Genomic DNA, 11248 nt, shown 5'->3' on the forward strand with positions numbered 1-11248 from the left:
TTCTAATGCAAATCTACACTCCAATTCATACACACACACAATGTTTACCAAAGCTGATATCAGAAACAGTGCAGTCGGACTAGTATGTCTAATGAAGGCATTCCTAAGGACTTATGGGTATATTCAGGGCTAGCAAAGATCCTGAAGTCCTCTCCACAAGAATTTGTTACTTCTGTAGATGCCAGAAAACCCAGTACAGAAGCATTGCAGGTTTATCTTCTCTATTTATAAATAATCATTTAAACATATTTTAGTGTGTGTGTGTGTGAAAGAGAGAGAGAATAGAATAGAATAGAATAGAATAGAATAGAATAGAATAGAATAGAATAGAATAGAATATGTGCTTATTTGCGATTAAACATCAAATAAGAACAGTGTTAGGGATTATCTTGCATGAGGATTCTCCCTTTATCATAAAATATTATAGTGCAGTTGTCATTTTAAGAAACTACCCAAATTAAAACAAAGAGCCTTGCAGTGTATGTCAAAATGTGAGGAAATGCTGGGCATGGTAGCACACGCCTTTAATCCAAGCACTTGGGTGGCAGAGGCAGGTGGATTTCTCAGTTCAAGGCCAGCCTGGTCTACAAAGTGAGTTCCAGGACAGCCAGGGCTATACAGAGAAACCCTGTCTCAAAAAACAAAAACAAAACAAAACAGAAAAAAAGTGAGGAAATATTTGAGCAAGAACAGTCTAATAATACAGACACCATCACCATGTTTCATAGTTTTATTGAATTTCAGTTTTAATTATGATAAGAACAACTCTAATGACCACAATTATGAAGCTCTGCTGTTATTTTAAATAGCAGATACAAGAATGGCTGCCATGCCTGGAACACACACACATACACACACCCACACACACCCACACACACACACACACACACACACACACACACACGAGCAAAGTCACAGAAACATGGGCGAATCTGCAGCTCCCTCCAGTCAAACAATACTGTGCTTTTACAGGACATGAACCTCTTTTGAATACAAAGACAATTATACACAATCAATCCAGAGGTTGTTAAGCTACCACTGATGAGACAAACCTGAGAAGGCTCAAAATGCCAAGTAACACTGTTCCATACCACTCAATAGCACTGTTAACTACAGATATCTGTTTCAATCTTCTACAGGAAAATCACAAATGTTATAAAAATAAACTTTTTCTTGCAAAAGCACTAAAACAATGTTACTCAAATGTACAAATTTTGATATGTAACATAAATTCACCTTCATTTAAAAAATGACAGAATTAAGCAGCCAAATGACATAGTTATCACTTAACATGTTGGCATTAAAGTTACCAACTGCCTAAAGAAAACAGATTAAAATCAATAGCAATGTTCAATTTCTTGGTAGTGTTACAAAACCAAAAAAACCAAAATAAACAAAAAATCACCTCACAAAAGATTGTACTATGTTGCCTTAAGAAAACAAAAAAAAAAAAAACAAAAAACAAAAAAACATTGTAAAGCTTCAAGATCTAGCAGAAAACTATCAGCTGCACTTTTCTCTCCCTGTATCACTAAAGTTTGTCTTTAAATTCTCACATTATATCCACACCACCCAACCTACTGGACATCTAAATCATCAATTTTGAAAGGAGACAAGCCTTTAGCCTTTGGCAGTGGACGCTGCAACCATAGTTAGAGCAATATTCTAAACTTTCTGAAAAGACCACACAAACTTTCTATAATGTAAATATACACATATAATGTATGTAATATATAACCTGTCTAAAATATCCTATACTTGTTATAAATCTTACAATAATCTAACACCAAATCATGTCTGTATAGCAAGAACCCCACACAAAAGGAAAGCATGCAAATTCAAATCTAGAGAAAATTAAACACTTGTTATAAACCACATTTTCATCATTTTAGATACAAATACAAACTGGTCTTAAAAGTTCAAAGTTACTAATATCTGAAAAAAACCTCTTAAATAAAATTCTCATTTTATCTAGCATTATATATTACTGTAAAATATACGTGTGACATTTGAACATTATACACTGCAATAAATAGAATTTACACTAGTACATTGTATCTTCAATCTGTACAACTGAAGGCCCACAAACCTCTTCAATAAATACTATTACAATGATTACATTCAACCAATAGAAGAAAAGCTTCAATACATATTTACGAGTATCACATCTTCTATGTCCTGTCAATAGTTGAATTCTAGCTGCTACTAAGTACTGGTATGTGTTATATCAAGATGGGTTAGTGTCCTGGTTGAGTGAGCAGAGATTTACAGGTTTCAACCTTTCCATACCACAGCTGGTGGAAAATGAGACCTTTATGCAAAGTCTAGACTGGAGAGTCCTAGGAAGCAGAGGAGCAGATTCCAAACAGTTCTCACTGCTTTCCAAGATCTACCACAGCACCTACGGCATCAACAAATGGTGTCCTGTTACTTTTCCTCTTCATGAAGAATGGGCTTCCGAGTTTCTTCTCAGTGGCCACATCACAGTTTTAGTTTTGAATTCTGTCTCATGTGCTAAGTTTCTTCTTAATTTATCATTTTAGTTCAATGCAGGTTCAAAGCAACCTTCAAAGAGTCAGAGACAGCACTTTGTAAGGAATAACAACAGATAGCAACAAGAAAAACCCTTGAGCTTGGAAAGGAACGAAGACATCTTTGTAGTGTGAAGTTTAATGACTCACTAAAATCTTACAGTTTTAGGTGTCTTTCAACAAAACGTCAACATAACTGTCTTTATATGAAAACCCTCACTCAGGTGGCACACACTGGTCTTTTGGTAAATAGAGTGTTGTTTCTTCTTGACCTGTGTATGCATAGATCATCTCAGGGATGTCTTGTGACCTGGAAGAAGTTGGCACAGTCAGTCTTGGTACTATGTTGACATATCATTGTTTATTTAATGATGTAGGAAGCTAAGGAAGAAGAACACTTTAGGGGCTGCAGCGATAGGTCAGTGGTTGAACTCTTGCCTAGTAGCTACAAGGCCCTGGGGTCAATCCCCAGAATGAGGAACATGACAAGGAGCAGATGGATACTTTGGTCCTCTAACCAAATACAAACCCAAAGAACATTTTCTGGAAGTTGAAACAGTGCATTGAACACATATCCGAAATCAGGCTGATATCCTAAGCCTCAAATGGAGAAAGCCGTATTAAATACTGAGGAAATGATACAGACATATGGAGTGCTGAGCTGTGGGTTTCTGAAATTTCCATTTGGGTCAGTTTAAGAAAATTACTTTTGAGCCACTGAACAAATTTAAAGTGTCAACAATAATAAGGGTGTATTGTAGATTTTGTCTGTAGGATTCTGAAACAGAAAATGTTGCATTAGTCTTACCACTTGAGAACTCTGAAAAATCTCAAAAGCCAGAGACACAGTAAATGTCTTCTCTAGTTGGCTTCTTTACCTCTTTATGTTAGGACTGAATGTGTAGATGAACCACAATAAGGAAGGCTAAATACAGCTTTTCTTCATGGACCTGAGTAATAAGACATTAGGCAAATGGAAGCACTCCAAAGATCTCCCAGATCTCCAGTCATTTGAATGTTTAAGAAATGACATCAAATCTGAATCTTCTGTCATATATCCTACTGGGCACAAAGGTTGTTTTCTCAGAGAGTACTTTAAAAACAGTGTCTGCCATCACTTACAAACTCAGGAGGTAGCTGTGGGAGGACTCACTTTCACTGCTAGAATACCTTGGACATCAGATTTGTTCATTTGCACTATTTAATTCCTCATTATTTTAATTAAATTAAATGTGACCATTTCAAGGGTTTTAAATGTAGCAATTCATTATTCATTGGAAATTGTTTTTAAAATGCAATAAACTTTATAAATATTTCATTACTGTCTAGAGTAGAAAACGCTGCTTTCCCTTTACTATGAATGACCTGATGAACACTTGTAATGGAATTCTCTTCAGTTTTATCATGCCTCAAGCACTCAAATCTTAATTTCCTTTATTTTCTCCTTGCTTTTTTTTATTATTTAAAAAGTCATCAAAAGGTTTCACCTTGTTATCAGATAACAGCTTTCCACCATCATGGAACACCTAAGTGATTTCCTTGCATCCCCTTTCATTCTGCATTTAATATTTTGAAGAACCCTGAAGAGACAGATAGAACCCTGCCATTATTTTTTGGTTTAACATCCTTCTTTTTGAACTCTTCTCATTTCCAGCTGCAGAAAGGCCCTGTCAAGCCTGGCCTTCTGAAACATCCACAGTCCCGCCCACTACCCCACAATCTGCTAAGGGCTCCACCGCTGCCTTCACCCTTTAGTCTAAAATTTAACTGGGATTTCTCAAAATTGTTTTCACAGATGTGAGGGAGCACTTGTCTTGGAACACAGAGTCCTAAGACACTGCACAGCAGTGGTGCAAGTGAGAACTATTTATCCCAGGAAGCCTAGGAGTCCACAGTATTTATAAGAAAAACACATGCAGTTCAATTATTTTGAGCGTATCTTGGCAATAATATGATATCTGCAGCCTCCCACCACCAAACATTTAAGAAGTGATGTTTATTAATCAGTTTTCCAGAAATAACTGGAAATGTTCCTTTTACTCACAGAAAAGTTCATTGATTTTATTTTTCTATTCAATTCCCCAGATAACATCAGCCACCATGTATGCTTCTGAGGAATTGAAAGACATGAACATCAAGGCATCTGCTCACTGTTCAATGGACTAACCAGCATTTCATTATACTATGCCAAATTGTTTAAAGGATAGATTTTATTTTGTTTATGCCAAGAGCTATTCAAAGCAACACAGGCTGAACAAATCACAGGTTCAAGTTCCAGGTGGCCAGTTTTTTTGGAGACATTTTTAATATCAAAATTGCTCTGCTACACATTCTCTCTCTCTCTCAACAGAAAAAAAGCCTGTGAATTGAAAAGGAGGAAGGGGAAGTGTTTATTACACATACTTCTTCTATTCAGTAAGAAAGGAGATTACAGGAAAGAACAATAAATGTAGATATGTGCATCAAATTGATGCTCCTTAATTTTTAGACTCACGACTTTCTTGTTTGGAGAATTCTCTTACATTACTAGGAACTTAGGAAGAAAAGCATCTTGTTCTATGAGCATCCTACCATGTTACAAAACTCAGGAGTTAGGATCTCGTGCCTTCACAAACTCGTGTCTCCATTCTGCTTGAATTCAGATAAAATATTGAGAGTCATTTCTTCACTCTTGGATTGTAAATTGGCCTCACTCCTCCTGGAAGCTTTCCTGGTGGCTCGGGACAGTCTCCTTCTGAATGTGTCTCCAGCCAAGAAATAAAGAATGGGGTCCACACAGCTGTTGAGACTTGCTAGACCTCTTGTTACCTGATAAGTGGCATAAACCCTGTCGTTGAAATCACACATTTCTGGGGTCTGGAAATCCAACCGTGCTCGCAAATTCATCGTTTTCATCACATGGAAAGGGATGTAAGACACAGCAAACACCGTCAGGACAATTATCACCAGGTAAATGGATTTCCTCCGGAGCGGAGAGTTGTCCAGGTCATTGTAAATCAAAGCTTTAACAATTAATCCATAACAGCCCAAGATCAGCACCAAAGGGATGCAGAACATGGCCACAGTCGTGCACATACTGTAGATGAAATAACTTCGCAGGTAATCATTGGACGTGGTGTCATAGCAGGTGACAGTTTTGTTTTTCCGAGTCCCAGTGCCAGAGTAGAAGAGAATAGGGGAGATGGCCACCACCACAATGAGCCACACCAGCACGCTGACATAAATAGCATTCTTCTTCTTGAGCCTGCCCAGAGACTTGAGAGGGTACACCACGCCGCTGTACCTGTGTGCACTGATGCAGGTGAGGAACAAGATGCTACCGTAGAGGTTTACGTGGAAGATGAATCTCTGCAGCTTGCACATAGCATCCCCGAAGATCCAGTCAGTCTTGTTGAAGTAGTAGAAGATGAGGGCTGGTAGGGTGAGCACGTATAAAAAGTCAGCCAGAGCCAAATTGAACATGTACACGGAGATGCCGCTCCAAGGCTTCATGTGGAAAACGAACATCCAGATAGCCACGCTGTTGCCTAGGAAGCCTATGATGAACACTAAAATGTAGACGGCCGGCAGGTAGTAGAACTGGAAACCGGTCTTGGTCAGGGCACATTGGAATGAAGAGGAAACTGCTGCAGTTGAGGCGACAGTACTGTTTCCCCAAAGCGAGCCCAGGCCAGCCAGAAAGGCAGCATCCGTCCCGTTGGGGACAGCCGACCAAGGCACCTCGGTCATCCTCTTCTTTCCAACTCAGACAGCTACTAGAAAGGGCAGACCGCGGCGAGCGGGCAGCAGCGGCGAGAGACTCAGCGCGCATCGGAGGCGCGGGTCAGGGACCGCGCGCGGGAGTTCCCCACGGGTCGGAGCGCGCAGGGGCTCGCCCACGCCGGCTCTGGCCGCGCGTTTGTCGCGGGCCATGAAATTCGCCCGGGGCTGCGACCGATCTAAGCTGAAGGACGGGCGGGCAACTTCCCGGTCCAGCTGGCGGCGCGGAGGTTACACAACAGGACGCGCAGGGCACCTCCACCAAGTTTGCAAGTGCGCTCCCGCGCAGGGCGACTGATAGGCGCTGCTTAGAGCGCCTGGGGCGCGGCGGGTCAAGTCCAAGTAGTTTGGCGGTTCCCAGCGGCCCGAAGGCGCAGGCCAACCACCTCCTTCCTCTCTGTGATCAACTTTGCCTGGCCATCTGCCTGCTCCCTACCTTGCAACCCCGGACCTTCACCGGGGACGCCGCGACTCTTCTTCCGGCCACATTCTGAGCCCGCGCTCAACCTTGGAGATCTTTTGGAGAGCGCGTGGCCTCGGACCCTGGCGTACTACCAACCCTGTACCCCGCTCACAGTCCATGAAGGCTGCAGTCTCCGTGCTCGGCTGGGTCTCGAGTGCAGGGGGCAGGAGAGAAAGCCAGGCTCCCAGAGGGGTGGGCGGAGCCTGGGAGCCCGGGCGAGTCTGTGCACCGCGGGGAGGCAAGGGGCGTGTCTCCGCCTTGCAAGCTCCGGGCCGCGGGCTCAGGGCTGGGCGCCCAGGGCGGGAGGTGGCCTCTGGAAGCAGAGATCGCAGTGCCCCTGCACGCCTGGCACGGCCGCCACCACTCGAATCAGTGGTCAGAACAAAAGGTGCTCTAGGGCAGCGGTGGCTTCTGGCCAGCGTATGGCTGGAGGGGTTTCCTCGGTCCTCCACCAGCTAGCTCTGTAAAGTGAAGTTGCTGACACACTGAAAACCTTCTGGAAGCTGGCAGCGTTGTGTCTAAAGCTTGGAGGGGAGCAGTCTGAGACAGACATCTCCAGAGCCTCCCCGGAACTCGCAAGGTGTTTGCAGGCTCCAGACAACCAGCGGTTTGCAGGTGGGCACGCCCTAGCCCTGCACAGCGCCTTGCTTTGCCCAACGCGTGTAGGAACCTGCTGATCCCAGAGGGTGCCAGCTCTGAATGAGTGAGGGTGGTAAGCGGCATGGGCAAGTCGCTTTCTGCCCTTCATGTCTGTTTGTTTTTATTGTTGTTTGCTTTATTATTAATCCAAATACTATTTTTTTTGCACTACTTAGAAAAATGCTAATACAGCAGCATCACTGGTAACATTATTGTGAGAATGTACATAAGAACCTGGTCTAACTGCTTAGTTAACGCACCACACATCATCAGTCCAACTTGACTGCTAACACTTGCTGGAAAGAACAAGCGCCCTCCCTCCAACCTCCAGTTACCATTTACATACATTTAAATAATAGAGACTACAGTGAAAGTGATTCTGAATCAAGCTGAATATTAAACACAGCTTTATAAAGAAAGAGGGTTCATTTGTTGAGGGATAACTTTACAGTCTGGCTTTATTGTGAATCTTATTTCTTAAAATGTCTGAATGTAGACAGAGACCAATGTAGTTACTTTATTTATTGTAAATCTTAGTCTAGGGTTCCAAATGCATAAAAAAATGTGGGCAATATATTCAAAATGTGTTTATATTTAATTGTAAACTAAATGGATTGTTTCCTACCTCAAGACATAATTAAACAGACCCACCCAAGAATGGAACCAAGCCCTTCTTGACAATCTACTGATTAATGTATTTTATGTGCCATATTAACAAATACATTTTTCTTGTAGAAAAAAAGTACGAGGATAGAATACCTTCGAGTACATTCTATAACCATTTCTTTCTAGTCTCATTTATTAAATGACTTTGTTCCCTTAAAAACACTCAAGGACTTGGTGATCTGTCTCAGCCGCTAAAGGCATTAGGCACTTACCGCCAAGCGCGAGGACTTGAGTTTGATCCCATTACTTACATGGTGGAAGGAGAGAACTGACTCCCACTTTCCTGATACCTGTGCACCCATATTGTGGCACTGTGGCACATGAGCATATGTGCATGTACACACACACACACACACACACAGAGAGAGAGAGAGAGAGAGAGAGAGAGAGAGAGAGAGAGAGAGAAGAGACACAGAGACACAGAGCCTGATACAGAGACAGAGGCACACAGAGAAACTAAACATACAGAAAAAACAAACAAACAAACAAAGAAAAAAAAAACCTTAGAGGAAAATCATGAGCCCCTTGCTCAGACACTGGGAAGGAAATTACTCCCCACCACCCAGCAGATCCTTACGGAACAGAAAGCTATAAGAACAGAGACAGAATGAGCACACTGGTGCTGTGAGTCTTGGTTGTACCCAAGAACACAGTGATGATAAAGGAGACCAAGCCCAAGTGCAAAGGTGCTGCAGTTGTGAAATGGCTCTGTTACCTTCCTGTTAACGTCCCAGTCTTTATACTTGATGATTTCGTAATTCTAACCTTAACAGATATTCTTCTATTGTTTGATTGACAGGTTACTAGCTGGGCTGCATGGTCTACTATGAAGGAAAAGGAAACTAGGAAAACCTCTAAGTATTTCAAGGGTATTCAGGAGGTTTGGCGCCTCACTCCTCTGCATTTTTAATTTCATGCAATCTAAACAATATACAACCTCCCTCAGAAGTCTGTAGAAAATGCATTAGCTCATCATGTGAGTGTTTTGAAATCTACCTTTGGTCCAAATAGTGCTAAGTACTTTCAGACAGCCTACTAGAAATTTGGGGAACTGATATAATTAATCAAACTGTATCATAGCCATTTTATATTTGGGTTTTGAAAAGAGTGATTATTTTAAAAGTGATTTTTATCATATTTAACTGTGTGTTCACTCCATACTTAAGTTATATTTAAAATAAAGATATACATTATAGGAATAAGATAGCTATTTGTTAGCAAATTTCCATTCATAAAATACTGAATTAGATTCAATGAAGGAAAAATTAAAAGATCTTTCAATACAGACTATGCCCATGTTCATATTAGAGTACAATTATATATGTCTTAAAAGTATAAGAGAAACATGCCCCATAATGCTTCCAGCATGTGCTGCAAGTACTTGGTTGCTAACTGGTATTGAACTTGAGTTACAGTGTATTGGGGTTTGGGTACTTAAAAGTATTTGTCCTTTGACATGCCTAGTAGTCTGAACTAGAGACCTGGGGTCTCAGATGTCTCTAGCCTCCTCCTCTTCTGTCTGTAGTCTCCTTACTGTCTTTCGCCGTGAGGTAGAGAAGGTAGAATGTCTTGTGCTCAGAGATCTTTGCCCCTTAGCCAACCATGAGACCTAAAATGGTCACTGACACTGCCTTAAAAGAAGAAATGCTACCCAGAAATACCAAGAAGTATCTAAGCAGATAGGGCTAGAAGACTTCCTCTTCTATTAGCTAACATTTTTTATCAAACCTAAGAATTAAAACAGTTGGCTTTCCTGTGGCTTTGTGCCTTCCCTCTTTCAAGTTCCCATGCCACATAAACTTTGGTTATAGAAAATTGGTGTTTTCTTCTGATTAACCTGTTATGTGTCATAAGTATGTTCACCGTTACCCTTGGGGTGGATAATCCTACCATTCCATCCTTACAGTGACTTGTAAAAGATATAAATTTAGTTGAAACAAATGACAGGAACACACAAAGCATATCACAAGACCATATCACATAGCAACAAAAAGTTTATGCATGGCTTCCAGAACCCTGATTTGGGGTGATAAGGGAATGAAACACGGCAAGACACATACACAGTCACACAGAGAGTAGGTGGGATCGGGTGGTCTGGGTTCTCAGGTAGAGAAGCCACAGAACCCCAGAAGCCTATCATATTTATTATATTGAAATTGAAAAAGTGAGGCAGGGTTACTGCATACAGCTGAACAATGAAGCAGGGGGCATGTTTAGATAATGTCAGAAGGAACAGAGCATTGGCTGTTCCAAAGGACCTGGGATTATTATACAGCGCTAACATGATGACTCAGAACAATCTGCAGGGAAACCCTTTTTCTGACTCTCATGGGCACCACACACACATGACTCACAGACGTGCATGTAGTTCAAACATTCATACATATACATTAATAAACTAATTTTAAAGTAGAAAAATTAAAAAACAAAAAAATAAAAGAAGCATTCTCTGTTTTTCTACCCTAAAGTATACCCCATTGCTACAAGCGGCAACAATGTTAGAGTGATAATTAATACAAGTGATAATTGATCTGAACGGAAAGGGAAAGGTTAGGGAATTTACCCACTGTCCAACACTAGAAATGAGGGGTTAGACTTGGGTCACAAGCTTTAAAGTACAAGCCAGTGATGGATTTGGAAAAAGTGAAGCAGAAAAAGATGTTAAGGTCTCTGATAGGAAAGCTTAAGTCTCTGTGGCCAGTACAGGCTGAGTATATAGAACAGCCATCCCCAGAAGTCTCCTCTCAAGACAGAAAACATTAGCCTAATTCCTGGAGGGAGTCATGGCCACAGACACTCTTAGACGCTCCTTAAAGGTACTTCCTGTGTTTTTACATAGCACTCATAAACATAGTCACCAATCCATAAACAAACTGAAAAAGATAGTTATGTGAAGTCTGATTTATTTGGACTTAACTCATAAGCAAAAATTCCTTGTTCCCAAATTCTCATCATCTTTTAAAAAGTAGTTTTATTTTGTAAAATAAGGATGAGAAGATCATTGAAAATAATTCTAGTTTATGTCAGCAAGCGAGGGAGCAAAAGAAAATTTGGTTTACAAGAGCATCAATGACTGCTACAGTTGTTCTGTGTTTTCAGGAAAGAGACCTTTATAATCAGACAAGGAGACCCTGTAGACGCTCCTAAGACTAAGGAATAAAACGGGATGATTTCTGAGGAATACCTTAGG

The 11248-nt window shown here is 41.1% G+C and overlaps 1 protein-coding gene across 1 annotated transcript; it reads right to left on the reverse strand.

Annotated features, from left to right (window-relative positions):
* Window positions 1-731: 731 nt before the first annotated feature.
* P2ry1 (purinergic receptor P2Y1) lies at window positions 732-6961 on the reverse strand. Its single transcript, XM_021158572.3, has 2 exons — window positions 5103-6961; window positions 732-2841 (listed from the first exon to the last, which is right to left on the reverse strand). The coding sequence occupies exon 1, from the start codon at window positions 6258-6260 to the stop codon at window positions 5139-5141; it is 1122 nt and encodes a 373-aa protein (XP_021014231.1). The 5' UTR covers window positions 6261-6961; the 3' UTR covers window positions 732-2841; window positions 5103-5138.
* Between the last annotated feature and the right edge of the window lie 4287 nt (window positions 6962-11248).

The sequence above is a fragment of the Mus caroli genome, unplaced genomic scaffold (assembly GCF_978045245.1).
Source record: "Mus caroli unplaced genomic scaffold, Mus_caroli_1 scaffold_3, whole genome shotgun sequence".
NCBI lineage: Eukaryota > Metazoa > Chordata > Mammalia > Rodentia > Muridae > Mus > Mus caroli.